A 17,448-nucleotide genomic window follows, 5' to 3' on the forward strand; every position below is an offset into this window, starting at 1 on the left:
CCTTTACTGTAAGGCGATCAATTTGTCACTCTCCAAAAACGTTTCAGGTGAGTGTGAAAGGGAGTGGGAGTGATCACTCGTCTAAACTGCTGAAGACTGATTGACATTCAATCCCACTTTACAACTTTGTATGAAATACAGACATTGCTTACATTAGTGGTGATATAACTTTGGTCTACAATTTGGTTTAAACAATATTTATTAACCATGCTGTTTTGGGATCGGCCAACAAGCATGAGCCTACATTAAGGCCTCTCCCAACATTTTTCAAATACAAAGACATACAGCCAAGATGACAAATTTAATGAATTGATATTTGATCTACAATTTCATGATTTCTCTCAGCCCCTTCCATCAGTATATTTTATAACTAACTTGATTACTTTGCAGACTGATACCGCATCTGTTTTTCTCCGTGGACTATCCGCATCACGACCCAGTGATGGCATATGCAGAGGACACCACCAACCGGTTCCTGCACCCGGTGCTACACGAGTGGGCCGAGGACCCGCCCCCATTGGTACAGGGCCTGGTGAAGCCATACATCCTCAGTCCCATCGTCACCATGCACCCACACATCGAGAGCAGTCTCTCGCGGATTGTTCACAAACTCATGCATCAGCTCTACATTTCAAAATCGAAACACTTCACGGTACATATTGATTCCTCTCTCTTGCCTACCTCATATAGTAGTAGTAGTTGTTGTATATTTCAAAACCGAAATATTTTAAATTGACTTGAATTTAATTTCAGTTCAGAATCGAAACACGTCATGGTACATATTGAATTTATCTCTCTTGGCAACCTGGTGTAATAGTAGTTGTATATTTTAAAACCAAAATATTTTAAATTGACTTGAATTTAATTTCAGTTCAAAATCAAAACAGTTTATGGTACTTTTTGAATTTATCTCACTCAATTATCTAATGCAACCCCTGCAATTGCCCACAGCAGTTGGCAGAGCTTTGGAGTTTTTAATTCTCCACGGCCCCTTTTTTGTTTTGGAGTACATTTGAATTTCTTTTCCCAAACATGTTTTTTGCTGTAAACATTTTCTTAATTGCTAATGTAGTAGTGTAAATTTCAAAACTGAAACATTTCAAATTAATTTGAATTTACCTCAGCTAACTAATGCATCAGTTCTGTTTTAAAACTGAAACACTTCACAGTATATTTTGAACTTGCCTCTCTCGGCTAACTAATGTAGTAGTTGTGTTTCAAAAGTGATTATACTTCACAGTATATTTTGAATTTACCTCAGTTAATGTAAGAGTTACATATTTCAAAATCGAAACACTTTATGGTATTTAAAAGAAAAATAAGCTTGGTTAGCTGAGGTCGAACTTTTATGTTTGAAAATCTAAACATTTTTTAATTTACGTCTCTTAGCAAGCTAAACTAATAGTAAAATTATAACACTTGACGGTAGTAAGTGTCAAGTAATTGAGATTTTGAAAAACATTTTGTTAATAGTTGCAAGTCATTCATTTCACTAGGGTTTTTAAGTTTAACATTATGTTTAATATTTACCAGAGTGGCTGTTGTCATGCTCTGTGTTTGCTGGCTGAGGATTACCTGGTGACGAAGTACGCGTCGTCGTGGGGCTGTGGTCCTGCTACTCCACTCCTTCCCAAAGAGAGCAGCAGTCGACTGAACATGAAGCGACCACCCAGTAGATCGCAGAGCACCTCTAGGTAAATAACAGTCTTATACATCTTGTGTTTTTACTTAAAAAGGCAAGGTATAAGTGTTAAAGCTGACAGTGTCAACTTTTGTGTTTAGATCAATATTAATGTTTTTCATTAAGCTCCTATTCTAACAAAGTGTAAGCCGTACATCAGTGAAACTTAGTTTATAGTTGAACCTATGGATGTGTATCACAATGTGTGTGAACGTTTTTTTAAATCATTTAAATTAAAATTTTAATTTATTTTTAAAAATACATATATATATATATTTTTTTTTTTTTTTTTTTTTCATTTTTCATTAATTGATAATAATAAATATAAGCGCTCACTTGATGCGTGGTCGGTTTGGGATTGATCCCCGTCAAGTGGACCCATTGGGCTATCAAAGGCTGTTGTATGTGCTATCCTGTCCATAGGATGGTGCATATAAAAGATCCCTTGCTGCTAATCGAAAAGAGTAGCCTATGAAGTGGCGACAATGGGTTTCCTCTCTCAATATCGGTGTGGTCCTTAACCATATGTCTGATGCCATATAACCGTAAATGAAATGTGTTGAGTGCGTCGTTAAATAAAACATTTCCTTCCTTCCTTCCTTCCATATGGATGCAATTGTCAGCTGATTAATAGTACTTCCCCTGTGTATTTTGTTTGTGTCTTCTGTTATCAGCACGTTCAGTCTTGAGGACCTCACAACTGGATCTGGAGGGGGACCTGTACCCGTCATTCTCGCCCTCCTCGTTTCTTCGCCCACTGTATTAGACTTGTCCACACATCAAGATGTCCTTCAGCTGGCCGGAAATCTTATTGCAGGTTTGCAGTGGTCTTTAGATAATGCACTTGAATTGTGCCTAAAAGAGTAGAATTGTGCACAAAACAGTAGAATTGTGCACATGGCAGTAGAATTGTGTTCAAAACAGTAGAAAGCATGGAATGGAAACATGAATAAAGTCGTAAAAAATGTTTCATTAAGTAGTAATGTATAGATAAAACAGTAACTTGTGGATTAAGCAGTTATGTATGGATAAAACAATGGAGTCATGAATAAAGCAGTAGAATTGTGGATTAAGCAGTGATGTATGAATAAAACATTACCGTCATGAATAGAGTGATTAGAATCACAGATAATGATATAGGCATGTATGCTGTAATGGTAGGAATAGAGAAATAGGATCTTAGTTAAAATAATTGTTTTTCTTTCTATGCAGGCTCTGCGTACCAATGCTTGCATCCAGCAGAGGACATTTCTAACACGGGTGGGTCTACCGAAGATGGGAGGTGGACCTGTGTGACCGACCGACAGCTGGCGCCATTAATAGATCAGCTGCTTCACCACGTGGCACGGTCAGTTTCAGACTGTTAAAGGAGCTAACCCGAGTTTACAGCTGTAGCAAGTGGCACAGTCAGTTTCAGACTGTTAAAGGGGCTAACCCGAGTTTACAGCTGTAGCAAGTGGCACAGTCAGTTTCAGACTGTTAAAGGGGCTAACCCGAGTTTACAGCTGTAGCAAGTGGCACGGTCAGTTTCAGACTGTTAAAGGGGCTAACCCAAGTTTACAGCTGTTGCAAGTGGCACGGTCATTTTCAGACTGTTAAAGGGGCTAACCCGAGTTTACAGCTGTAGCAAGTGGCACAGTCAGTTTCAGACTGTTAAAGGGGCTAACCTGAGTTTACAGCTGTAGCAAGTGGCACAGTCAGTTTCAGACTGTTAAAGGGGCTAACCTGAGTTTACAGCTGTTGCAAGTGGCATGGTCAGTTACACACAGTTAAAGAGACTATCTCCAGATTACAGCTGTAGGAAGTGGCACGGTCAGTTACAAACTGTTAAAGAGACTATCCCCAGTTTACAGCTTTAGCAAGTGGCACGGTCATTTTCAAACTGTTAAAGGGACTATCCCCAGTTTACAGCTGTAACAAGTGGCACAGTCAGTTTCAAACTGTTAAAGGGACTATCCCCAGTTTACAGCTGTAGCAAGTGGCACAGTCAGTTTCAAACTGTTAAAGGGACTATCCCGTGTTTACAGCTGCACCACGTGGCACAGTCAGTTTCAAACTGTTAAAGGGACTATCCCCAGTTTACAGCTGTAGCAAGTGGCACAGTTAGTTTGAAACTCTTAAAGGGACTATCCCTAGTTTACAGCTGTAGCAAGTGGCACAGTCAGTTTCAGACTGTTAAAGGGACTATCCCCAGTTTACAGCTGTAGCAAGTGGCACAGTCAGTTTCAGACTGTTAAAGGGACTATCCCCAGTTTACAGCTGTAGCAAGTGGCACAGTTAGTTTGAAACTCTTAAAGGGACTATCCCCAGTTTACAGCTGTAGCAAGTGGCACAGTCAGTTTCAAACTGTTAAAGGGACTATCCCCAGTTTACAGCTGTAGCAAGTGGCACAGTCAGTTTCAAACTGTTAAAGGGACTATCCCCAGTTTACAGCTGTAGCAAGTGGCACAGTCAGTTTCAAACTGTTAAAGGGACTATCCCCAGTTTACAGCTGTAGCAAGTGGCACAGTCAGTTTGAAACTCTTAAAGGGACTATCCCCAGTTTACAGCTGTAGCAAGTGGCACAGTCAGTTTCAAACTGTTAAAGGGACTATCCCCAGTTTACAGCTGTAGCAAGTGGCACAGTCAGTTTCAAACTGTTAAAGGGACTATCCCCAGTTTACAGCTGTAGCAAGTGGCACAGTCAGTTTCAAACTGTTAAAGGGACTATCCCCAGTTTACAGCTGTAGCAAGTGGCACAGTCAGTTTCAGACTGTTAAAGGGACTATCCCCAGTTTACAGCTGTAGCAAGTGGCACAGTCAGTTTCAAACTGTTAAAGGGACTATCCCCAGTTTACAGCTGTAGCAAGTGGCACAGTCAGTTTCAAACTGTTAAAGGGACTATGACGAGTTAACAGCTGTAGCAAGTGGCACAGTCAGTTACAAATTGTTAAAGTGACTCTGATGAGTTAACAGCTGTAGCAAGACTCCCTTCGTTCCCCCACCCAACACTGACAAAATGAAAACACATCCTGCTGTTACAGTCTTTTTAAAACACCATCTTACCTTGACATGTTTTAAATACAACGCATTATACAGAAAAATACATTTGGAATTACTTTTGGCAGAATTATTTCAAATATTTTGTTTGTCTGTTTACACAATTATTTTAGACAAAAATCAGTATCGAGATGCTAAAACATTAGGATGTTCAGAAATGCACTGGTTATAGAGATAGTGTGTGTGTCACTATATATTACTTGTGAATGTTATTTATTTGTTATTTATCCAGGTTGCTGAATGCGTGTTCCCATGTGATTGACGACCAGGTACCAGGACCACCACAGGTGAAACCGTCTCTCCCGTCACTACCCAACGCCCCGTCTCTGAGTCCGGTGAAGAGACGGGCGAAGACTGACAAAGACTTGCAGACAGGATCTAGCTCTCCTGTTCCAGACAGCAAGACCGACAAGAAGACACCTCAGAAAGGTGGGCGTTTTAATTAAACGGGGGGAGGGGGAGGGGGCAGAACATGGCCCTGTGGTAAAGTGCTCGCCTGATGCGTGGTTGGTTTAGGATCAATCCCTGTTGGTGGCCTATTGGGCTATTTTTCATTCCTGAAAAAGGTAGGGATTTTAGATAAAGGTACTGTCCTGAGTTTGCTGTTTTTACAACATATGTTTTACTAATGGAGACATTTTACCAATTACAGTACCTGTTACATTTTATAGTTAGAATATTTGTAGTAGCCCAAACTGGATTTTACCAACAAATTATGTTTATACATACAAAAAAATATATATTAGGAAATAAAAAGGTTTGAGACTCCAATATTGAATATTAGTCTTGTAATGTAATCATTTGAAGGAACAGTTTATTCGGGTATCAAATATACAAGTTAGATTCTTTAAGAATTGTTGTGGTTATTCTACAGATTCAAAGGAGAACGAGAAGGATAAGAAAAAGAAAGAAGGTCTCGGATTGTTCTACAACCTGCCGCAATACACCAAGATGTATGAGGTTCTCAGGGGAGCTTACTCCAACTATAAAGTAAGATTCACCTTTCTTTATTATTTTAAACTAAAAGAAAAATACTCTTTTTATGTAGCATTGTTGCCTGAGTTTATTGTTTATTTTTGTAAAAGTGCTGTTAGATTCTTTTACAGAGCAGCTAAAAAGATGATACAGTTTTGGTCATTGTTCTTCAATCCATTGATTTTAATTTGTTTTTCATTTTAACTTATTTTCATGCTTATATCCAATTACGGTTCAGGCATGCTGTCCTTGGCACAGTGGATTAGTTGTTAGTGGTTAGTGAGAGAGAAGAGGGTGTTGTGGTCTTACACCTACCCACTGAATCGTTAAAACTCACTCTGGGTGGGAGCCGGTACCAGGCTGCGAACCCTGTACCTACCAGCCTTATGTTTGATGGCTTAACCACACCAGTACTGAGGCTGGTAAAAATCCACTGATGTATTTCTGACTGTTTTTCAGACCTGTCTAGATCTGTCAACTACATACATAAACCATGCTTAAACACCTGCATCTAAGAAAAACATGCTGTGTAAATTCGGGAATCGTTTCAAAGCCACAGACCAATAAAAACAGCATCTGTCAAGTGTAGAAAAATTCTGTAGTTGTCCAATCCACTGATGTATGATTGACTTATATTATACTACTTATTGTTTTTCAGTGATCTCAACATTTAGCATGTGTTGACAAGTTCTGCAGTTCTCCAATCCACTGGCTTAATGCTATTTTTGTTTTTCACATCTGTCTAGATACCCCAATCCACCGATGTATGATCGACTTACTTTGTGCTACATATTGTTTTTCAGGCGTCTCTTGATCTGATGTATGATTGACTTAATGCTACACATAGTTTTTCAGACCTGTCTAGATCTGTCAAGTGTAGACAAGTTCTGCAGTTTTCCAATCCACTGACTTAATGCTACTTTTGTTTTTCAGACGTCTCTTGATCTGTCAAGTATAAACAAGACCTACTCCAATCCATTGACGTATGATTGACTTAATACTACACAGTTTTTCAGACGTCTCCAGATCTGTCGAGTGTACACAAGTTCTGCAGTTCTCCAGTCCAATGACTTAATACTGCATATTGTTTTTTCAGACTTGTCTAGATCTGTCAAGTGTAGACAAGTTCTGCAGTTCTCCAGTCCACTGACTTAATACTGCATATTGTTTTTTTCAGACTTGTCTAGATCTGTCAAGTGTAGACAAGTTCTGCAGTTCTCCAATCCACTGACTTAATACTGCATATTGTTTTTTTCAGACGTCTCTAGATCTGTCGAGTGTAGACAAGTTCTGCAGTCTCCTGCGGACAGTTCTCACCGTGTTGGCACAGATCTTGGAAATAGCCACATTGTTTGATATTGGAAAGCATGCTGAGGAGTTTCTGGGATATCTCAAAAGTACAATAGCCTTGGAGCCAACATACACTGTACTGTGTGTACAACAGGTTTGTACTGAGTGTATATCTCAGGGAACAGAAGGTTACATGGTCAGCAGACCTCATTGCGAAAAACAATCGTCCTTTTCCTTCAAAATGTGTCAGATGGCACAGATTTTAACCTAGGATTTCAAGAAGTTTTGGGACCCCTCGAGATTTCCTCTTTTTTTATAGTTCACCAATTCCTACCCCTGATATTACCATAGTGATACCATATAAATTCACATGCTAAGGGGAGCTAAAGATTACTCCTTGCACTAGTCTCAGGGGAGCGATGGGGAACGTGAATGATAGCAATGCTTGCTTAAACAGCAATGCTTGATGACGGCTATCTTGATGGACAGAATAATTGAAAGTGGGTGAGAGGTTGGTCAAATATATGTAAACATAAACTGACCTGCATTGTGCAATGCATAAGAGGCCATGTAGACATCTACGTAATACAAATGTGTGTGTAATAATTTATATAATGTGATTCAGGTTTTTATGTCTAAATCTTAGTATTTCTTTTAGTTTCATGAGGGTATTAACAAACTGTTTGGATTGGTGAAATGAACAAAATCATGTTGCTCGGGCTAGACCAATGGGACACCTTTAAATTGTAAGGAATATAACACAGATTTAATTACTGAAATTTATTTTCAGTTACTGAAAGCATTATTTGGCACAAATCTTGCCAACCAGTGGGAGTCACAGCTGATAACTTTTCAAAGCCGCAGGCCGATGAAAACTGCGTGTACGAGTGCTGGGAAGCCGAGTCTCTATGAGTGCTGTTTGAACCAACCCTACACTCATCTGGTGCAGTCGTTCGCTGGCGCCACCTTCAGGGCAGTCAACCAAACCGATCAAGATGAGACACAGAGGTTTGTAACTGAATCAGGATTTTTATTTATAGTACTCTTTTAAGTTTATTGGATAGCTGTATTGTTACAGCTTAACACAAGATACAAGAAACTGGGCTGTCTTCTGTGAAGCTGTGCAGATATTGGTAACGCTCCAAGGAGGAGATGGAGTACACCATTCGCAGTCCAGTGTGATAGAGACTGGAACATTCGGAGACTACTGTGATGGAATCTCCTCAGGCTCTCCAAATCTGAGCTACTCAGCTGCAGTGCCTCCAAGCCGAACACTAATCGCGATAGTGTATGTTATGCTATGAAGAGTGGAACCAAGTAGCTATAGTTTAAAATATGCTGAGGCAATGTTAAGAAAGAATTCATTCTTTTCCATAAGATCAGGTGAATGAAGAAGAGAGGAATACATTCTGTTTTGGATTTTTGGCTGTCTTGTTTAAAGTTTGTTTTGTTCAATGACACAACTAGAGCACATTGATTTATTAATTATCAGCTATTAGATGTCAAACATTTGGTGATTCTGACACGTAGTCATCAGAGGAAACCCGCAACATTTTTCCTAAAGCAGCAAGGAATCTTTTTATATGCACTTTCATATGCACATACCACAACCTTTGACCAGTTGTGGTGCACTGGTTGGAATGAGAAAAAACTAAACCAGTTGAATGGATCCACCAAGGTGGTTTGATCCTGCGATGCAAGCACCTCAGGTGAGCACTCAACCGACTGAGCTAAATCCGGCCCCTTAGGCTATCTTTTGTGAATGATTATCTTTCTGCTACAAAATCACAGAACATTGCCCATATAATGAATTTAAACACATATTAATATTTTTTGTAGTACTCTGCAGTGGTTGCAGAAGAGAGTGGAGAAGAAAGTTCCTGCTATTCTTAGACCCGGCAGCAAGGTGGACAAGGTACTGAAGGTTTTCTTAATGTACTGTAAATCAAGAAATGTTAGCGAGCATAAAATATTAGTGAACTTAAGAGCCCTAGGTCAGTGAAACTTGGGTTATAGTTGCACCTGTGGATGTTCATCACTGTACGAAGAATGTTTATGGTAGGCGAGATATTTAATTCTGTGCAATTCTTGTTATACAATACAACACAGCAGAATAGAATGAAACAGTGTTGTTTTATATTATTTCCATATACTTACCTTTTTATAACACCTAATAGCCGATGTGTATTTTTGTGCTGGGGTGTCGTTAAACATTCATTCATTCATTTTTTTATTCCCCGTTAAAGGAACTATTGCAGTCATCCGCCTGTTTGAGCTGCTGGTGATCAAGGCTCTGTGGTTTAACGTACTCTTTAAGTTTAACTGCTCTTGTTACCCCTCACTTGTTGATTATTTCAGAGTATAATTGGTTCGTACATCCGTCTGTTTGAGCCGCTGGAGATAAAGGCTCTGAAGTTTTAACTGGTCTGGTTACCCCTCACTTGTTGATTATTTCAGGGTATAGTTGGTTCATACATCCGTCTGTTTGAGCCGCTGGAGATAAAGGCTCTGAAGTTTTAACTGGTCTGGTTACCCCTCACTTGTTGATTATTTCAGGGTATAATTGGTTCATACATCCGTCTGTTTGAGCCGCTGGTGATCAAGGCTTTGAAGCAGTACACGGTGACGAGCTCTCTGGATCTACAGCGCCAGGTCCTCGACCTCCTGTCCCAGCTGGTGCAGCTCCGTGTCAACTACTGTCTGCTCGACTCCGACCAGATCTTCATCGGATTCGTCCTCAAGCAGTTTGAGTTCATTGAAGAGGGACAAATCAGGTTCGAATTCGATACAGCTGGGTTTTTTGTGTCATGTATTTATCTGCTTCTAGTTTGACAGGGAGTGGGATGTAGCCCAGTGGTAAAGCACTCGCTTGATGCGCGGTCGGTCTTGGATCGATCCCCGTCGGTGGACCCATTGGGCTATTTCTCATTCCAGCCAGTGCACCACGACTGGTATATCAAAGGTTGTGGAATGGTGCATATAAAAGATCCCTTGCTGCTAATCGAAAAGAGTAGCCTATGAAGTGGCGACAGCGGGTTTCCTCTCTCACTATCTGTGTGGTCCTTAACCATGTGTCCAATGCCATATAACCGTAAATAAAATGTGTTGAGTGCGTCGTTAAGTAAAAATTATATTCCTTCCTTCTAGTTCGAAAAACATCCAATAGCCAGTATGTATTTTTGTGGTGGGGGGTCATATGAAAATGTGAAAATATTAACAATTGTGAAGGTTATATATTATTTAACAGATTTTTATTTAGAAGTTAAATTTATCTTGATTCATAAGAATAGTAGCAAAGGATCCAAGTACAATAATTGCATTTCATTAATTCACAAAGTTGTTTGTCACTGATGAAATTTTTTAACCATTTGTTTGCTGATGGGTACAAAAAATACCACAGCTTGGATGATAAAATAGTATTGGTATACCGAAAGACAAAAACAAACTTTCAACTTGTAAATGTTTTATTTTTCACAGAAATTCCGAGTTGCTGGTGCCTCACGTGTTCCATTTCCTTGTGATGCTGTCGTATGAGAAATTTCACGGAAAATCTATCATTGACATGCCTCGCATTATCCACCGGTGTGACGGCATCATGGCCAGTGGCTTGCAGCCCACCACCCATGGTAAGTAATGCCTTGATTTTCTGTTGGTTGATTACACAGTATTATGGTCAGTTAAATGTCTTGTCACAATCAGTGGCTATTCTCGTGGCCATTCATGTACAAGGCTTTCATATCATGTGGTATCGCCTTCACATAGTTCATGATCAACTTCATGATTATATAAACAAGTTGATTTGTAGGATTGAAGTAAAAAATTAATATGACATAGTATCCGTTGATCAAAATGTTTTCACTGCTTTATTTGAACAGCAGGACATCATTGTGCTGTGAACACACTTCGAGTTGTATTTCAGTTAATGTCAGTTCACAGACAGTGTGTTTTACTTGCAGCTATTCACGCTTCTAGATTTATTTCAGTTAATGTCATTTCACAGACAGTGTGTTTTACTTGCAGCTATTCACACTTCTAGATTTATTTCAGTTAATGTCAGTTCATAGACAGTGTGTTTTACTTGCAGCAATTCCGGCCCTCCAGCACATTGTGTATGACTTATTCCTGCTGCGAGGCTCGGCCAAGTCGGATGTGAGCAAAGACTTGGAGACGCAGCGAGAAGTGGTCGTCTCCATGCTCATCCGGCTCATCAACTACTACCAGGTCAGCAAAGCAGAGACGGATCCATCCCCCCCAAAATATATTCATATACGTCTTTTTTTTTCTGGTTTTTTAAAAACCCAGTTCAGTGTTTTGCACTTAAATAGCTACACATAAATATGATGATCTTCGTTAGGTAAGCACTCATCTCAAAACATTTCATGGCAAGGTCTGGTACCAGTATTTATTATATACTTGATGTGGATGATACAGTAATAATAGATGTTTAAAAACTTTACAAATATTAACATACGCAAAACAAATTATTATTTTATAGAAGTGTATGTGTGAAAGAAACATTGGGCCGAATTTACGAAGCCTGTTTTTCTTCAATGCAGATGTTGAAGCATTGTAAATGTATGTAGTTACACACATGTAAGATGTTGAAGCATGGTAAATGTATGTAGTTACATGCAGATGTTGAAGCATGGTAAATGTATGTAGTTACACACATGTAAGATGTTGAAGCATGGTAAATGTATGTAGTTACATGCAGATGTTGAAGCATGGTAAATGTATGTAGTTACATGCAGATGTTGAAGCATGGTAAATGTATGTAGTTGCACACGTGTAAGATGTTGAAGCATGGTAAATGTATGTAGTTACACAAGTGTAAGATGTTTAAGCATGGTAAATGTATGTAGTTACACAGGTGTAAGATGTTGAAGCATGGTAAATGTATGTAGTTACACAGGTGTAAGATGTTGAAGCATGGTAAATGTATGTAGTTACACAGGTGTAAGATGTTGAAGCATGGTAAATGTATGTAGTTACACAGGTGTAAGATGTTTAAGCATGGTAAATGTATGTAGTTACATGCAGATGTTGAAGCATGGTAAATGTATGTAGTTACATGCAGATGTTGAAGCATGATAAATGTATGTAATTACATGCAGATGTTGAAGCATGGTAAATGTATGTAATTACATGCAGATGTTGAAGCATGGTAAATGTATGTAGTTACATGCAGATGTTGAAGCATGGTAAATGTATGTAATTACACAGGTGCAGATGTTTAAGCATGGTAAATGTATGTAGTTACACAGGTGTAGATGTTTAAGCATGATAAATGTATGTAGTTACACAGGTGTAAGATGAATACAGGCTTTGTAAATTTAGCCCTTAATGTTTGCTGAGATAGTTAAAAGTGAACAATCTTCTCCAGGAAAGACAAGATGTCATTCCTGCTCCCCTCCACACTCACCAGGAAGGTTTTAGGAGAGCTGCAAATTGTTTTTAATGATTTTCATGTGATTACTCGCCTGGCATCATTTAAGAAAGAGTTATCCTCAGCTCGCCCTAATTTTGCCCATGGTGAAGACTGCTGAATGTGTTGTAATTTAAACTGATCATCTGTGTTACAGGCTCTCGAGATTTTGTAATTTAAAGTGATCATCTGTGTTACAGGCTCTCAAGATGTTGTAATTTAAACTGATCGTCTGTGTTGCAGGCTCTCGAGATGTTGTAATTTAAACTGATCGTCTGTGTTGTAGGCTCTTGAGATGTTGTAATTTAAACTGATTGTCTGTGTTGTAGGCTCTCGAGATGTTTGTCATAGTTCTGCAGCAGTGTCACCGGGAGAGTGAGGAGAAGTGGAAGCGACTCTCACGCCAGGTCATGGACATGGTGCTGCCGGCGCTGTCTAAACAACAGGTCCGTCATGTGATCTGGAGCTGCTCAATTTCAGTGATAATTTAGAACAAATTATTGTGAAAATAACAAAATCAAGTGTATTTTTATGGTTTAATTATTTAGAATAGATCATCCACATTAATTTTATTGCAGTTACACATCATTCTTTGATAGTAGTAGTTACTAATCTATGTTATATAAAAATTGATTATTCCCTATTTTTAATACTTGGGAAATACTGTTTTGTGTATAGTATTTTAAAAACAAGACTTATATGATGAAATCCTTTATTTTTGTGGGCTTAAATTTCCATGGTTTTGCTAAAAACAACAACAACACACATTTGGTTGGATACTTAAATTTGTGAATCAAAAAGGTAGTAACATAAAATTGAATTATATGTATACATCAGTGGTGGGGAAAAGCCCTTTTTTCCCGGTCTGGGACCGATTCTCGATCTCTGAGACCGAAATAATTTTTTTTAAACATCGTTTGCTAGTCCCACTTTTGTCATTCTTGTCGGTCCGAAGCACCCGTCCATTTCTATTATTGGAACAAATTCCTATCCGTCAAGTGGACCGGCCTTCCCAGGCCTTCCCTGACATCGGTATCTCGTGCGTGATTTAAGATAATAAATAAATAGTGGTCAATATGGCTGGTGTTTCAGACATCTGTGATTTTAAAGTCTGCCAAAGTATATATCGCCAGTCACTGAAGTCGGACCTACAGTAGTAGTGTCAATCCTCTTTCACTAGGCTAGACATTTGTCAAAGTGGCTGAGGCGGTCAAGAGATTAAACCGACGTAGGCCTAAACAAAAACATCATACACTCCAATTAAAACAAAGGACCCAGAGTTTGCTACTGGTTACAATTAACACCTGTCAACATCCGTGTACGGAGCTCTGTCGGGTCGAGTGTCCTAGTCCGAAGCAATCGGTTTATGTGCAATACAAACTGCTTGAAATAACCAAATATACTGAAATAATCTATAAATGTATTTATTGTTGACTGTTCAATGTAGTGTATCCACTAATTATAGAGGATTTTAAAATTAACAAACGGTTTCTATTTTTTGTTTGTTAAAAAGTATGAGTGAGCAGAATAGCTCCACGTCCTGATTATCTCTAGAGCCAGTAGAGGTCAAATTTCGACCAATCAGTGATGACGTTATTAAGCTCTTGGTCTAAACGTGCTAGCTCAGGCTGTCAAACGCTTCAACGGTGCATCTTTTATTAATTTTCAGGACACAGTACTGAATACTCGTACTTTTTATACATATATGGGAATTAAAATTCATAACTTTTATTCCTTTTTTATATTATTTATTCTATTATGTAAAATATATACAATTTGGGGGGGGGGGTTCACTGTGATAAAAAAAAAAAAGTTTCATCTTTATCGTTTCGTGTTCATGATTCAAGATAAAGCTATACAAACATCACTTTATTTTTTAAAAACTATTTGGCAAATATAGTCTTTTAAATGTTCTTTTTTAAAATTCCTTTCTTCCCCCGGTAGTGATGACATCGAGTAGGACCGATTGACAATTTTATTTTTCCCTACCGCTGGTATACATATATTATATTTTGTTTGTATACTTAAATTCATTGACTACTAGCAGTCCAGGAATTATACAATGATTAGACCACCATGAACAATAGTAATTTTACCGCATGTTGTTTGATGGCAATTAATAATCACTGTTGATAGTTTATTTTAAAACTGAAGATGCATTTATATTTTGCATTAGTAAATGTTCTTATAATACGATGGGGTAAGAATTTAATTCTGTATGTCAGTAAATGTTTTCTCTTTATTTTGTATTGGGACAGTTAAATTAGACATACTTAATTGAATATATTAAACCATATGTCATTGTTTGTTTGATGTTTTCCACTCTAACATATACTAGCCGGCATTAATAACGCAATTTCCTTTTGTCAAAATAATATACGTTCCGGTTGGACTTTGTTGACGCTATTCGTCAATGTACATGGTACAGTGGTACACATTATTTCAGCAGCATGTAAAGGTCGACTTCCGGCCTGTTCCCAACATAAGGGGAACAACGCTAAAAACGCATTATCCGGTAAATCGCGCACACGCAACCACTTGGCGAAATAACACTTTGCACGTGCATTTCCTGATACCCAGGCACACTCAGAACACGCGGGTGGCAATGAGTATCTCACTCCTACACGATGCCTCGGTTGAACAACGCCGATCGGAATCAAGCCATTGGCTTGTTGAATGCCGGAAACTCGCAATTGCGGGTAGCACAACGGTTCCACGTGCACCCGTCAACCATTAATCGGCTCCTCAACCGATATCAGACGACAGGGACCGTCAATGACCGCCGTCGTTCGGGCACACCACGCGTAACGACCAATAGACAGGACCGGAACATACGGTTGCGGCACCTGCGCAATCGGTTTTTGACAGCCGCAAGCACTGCCAGGACTGAAGTGGGAACCAGGGGACGACTCATCAGCGCCCGAACTGTCCGGAGACGTCTTGCCGCAGCACGACTGCATTGCCACCGACCCTACCGTGGCCTTATCCTCCTGCACAGACATCGTCAAGCAAGACTCTTATGGGCCAGGAATGGTGGGCATTTGCGACCCAGGAGATGGCGAGATGTCATCTTCTCGGATGAATCGAGATTTAACGTGAGTGTCACGGACAGACGTCGTTGCATTTACCGCTGTTGTGGAGAACGTGTCGCGCAGGCCTGTGTTCTGGAGAGGGACCGCTACGGGGGCGGCGGAGTCATGGTTTGGGGCGCCATCAATGCTGACCATGGGCGGATCCAAGGGGGGGGACCAGGGGGACGCGTCCCCCCAAAAAATTGTTCAAGTGCCCTTTTTGTTTGTAGAATTTTTTTTTTTTTAAGTAAACAATAATTATATTGTAGATAAATGAAATCAAGATTTTCGTGTACATGCGCAAGCTTGCAGATATGTGTCTGTGTTATTGAGTCTCAATGGGGCCCCATTGAGGTTCTAACGCGAGTGACGCCAATTTACTTCATTATTGCTAGTATATTATGACGTAGAACTGTAGGAATTCATATTAATTGTAAATATCAAAACTTGTAGTAAGGTGCCCTTTTGACGAGTCAATGTGCCCTTCTTTTTTGGTCCCCCCCTAAAAATATTTCCTGGATCCGCCCATGCTGACTTCCGGTCCGAACTCGTGGTGGTACAGGGAAACCTTAATGCGCAACACTACGTCGACAACATCCTGCGGCCGGTCCTCATCCCATTGATGAGACGGCATGGTGGAAACACGCTCGTCTTCCAGCAAGACAACGCTCGGCCGCACACTGCCAGGCGTACACAGGCGTTTCTTCGTGCCCACCATGTCACTGTGTTGGACTGGCCAGCAGTTTCCCCGGACATGAACCCAATAGAGCACATGTGGGACGAGCTGGGACGTCGTGTTCAAAACCAACCGAATCCACCACAGAACTTCGCTGAGCTGCAGCAGGCATTGCAGCATCACTGGGCAGCCATCCCACGACGTGTGGTGAGGCGCCTGTGCATGTCCATGCCTAGGAGGCTGCAGGCGTGCATCGCAGCACATGGAGGTCACACGAAATACTGACCCCCATGACGTTGACATCGCCAGAGACGTTATGTGCGATTCACTGTTGGCGGCTGACAGTGCCAGTCAGATGGGCCAGTGGTTGGTCTCACTGGTGGTATCAGTTTAATTTTTGTGGGATCTCGCATAATAAAATAAACCATGTTCATTTCCGAGATTGCGTTTTTATTGCCACCTAGTATATAATAATCGATAAAAAAAACATGCACATTGCTGATAATATAACCATGTATATCCATTACAGATAAGCCTGAACAATCAGAGGTCTCTGGATACATTGCATCGTTTGTTTGAGTCGGTAGCTCCAAGCGTCTTCCGGCCAGTTGACATACTTCTCAAAACACTGTTTGCTCCACCTGCCAATTTGGTAAGTCTGGATTATGTGTTTATTCCGACTATAAAATATTTTATATGTAAGGCTGACAACAAGAATCACCTGTTTGTACAGTCATCGTTTAAATTAGGACTAACTCTGGATGAGTAGAACCTTTTGCTAAATCATCTATTTAAAGCATAAAAAATAGCAAAAACCCAGTTATTTTTTAACTAAATATCAATAATTACATGAATTTTATTCGCCATATTAAAATAAAATTCACAAATCCTTTTTCAAATTTGCAATTGGCGATTTTGGTGATTGCCAGAATTAGCCAAACTTTTCGGAAAAACAAGTTTTCTTGTTTAAAAATATTTTTAAAATCCAAAGGAATGAAAATAAATGTTTGTCTTTCCAAACAAAAACATTTGACACCCAATAGCTAATGTGTTCGTTGTGCTGTGTTGTCATTTAACATTCATTCATTCACTCTCCCCAAAAAGTACATTAAAAAATGTGAAATAGTGGACTAATTTCCTTTTCGCAAAAAAGAAGATATAATCTATTGTAGTTGTCAGACCTTCATATAAAATCACTATTTGTTGTATTGTATTAAATGGAAATACAAATCTTTATCCTATAACTAACCCATAATATCTATGTCATAAACACATGTGATAATTTTAGTGT

At 39.5% G+C, this 17,448-nt stretch overlaps 1 protein-coding gene across 2 annotated transcripts in view; it reads left to right on the forward strand.

Annotated features, from left to right (window-relative positions):
• The window catches only part of LOC121382843 (huntingtin-like), a 78,649-nt gene that overhangs the window by 21,597 nt on the left and 39,604 nt on the right, over positions 1-17,448 (forward strand). For both annotated transcript variants that reach the window (XM_041512471.1, XM_041512472.1), the window contains exons 14-27: positions 391-652; positions 1,534-1,694; positions 2,356-2,498; positions 2,894-3,029; positions 4,953-5,149; positions 5,595-5,710; positions 6,954-7,139; positions 7,776-7,993; positions 8,825-8,900; positions 9,542-9,759; positions 10,463-10,611; positions 11,070-11,206; positions 12,740-12,856; positions 16,687-16,809. In XM_041512471.1, coding sequence (XP_041368405.1) covers positions 391-652; positions 1,534-1,694; positions 2,356-2,498; positions 2,894-3,029; positions 4,953-5,149; positions 5,595-5,710; positions 6,954-7,139; positions 7,776-7,993; positions 8,825-8,900; positions 9,542-9,759; positions 10,463-10,611; positions 11,070-11,206; positions 12,740-12,856; positions 16,687-16,809 — 2,239 coding nt within the window. The remainder of the gene's footprint in view (positions 1-390; positions 653-1,533; positions 1,695-2,355; positions 2,499-2,893; positions 3,030-4,952; positions 5,150-5,594; positions 5,711-6,953; positions 7,140-7,775; positions 7,994-8,824; positions 8,901-9,541; positions 9,760-10,462; positions 10,612-11,069; positions 11,207-12,739; positions 12,857-16,686; positions 16,810-17,448) is intronic.

Source organism: Gigantopelta aegis, chromosome 10 (assembly GCF_016097555.1).
Source record: "Gigantopelta aegis isolate Gae_Host chromosome 10, Gae_host_genome, whole genome shotgun sequence".
Lineage (NCBI taxonomy): Eukaryota > Metazoa > Mollusca > Gastropoda > Neomphalida > Peltospiridae > Gigantopelta > Gigantopelta aegis.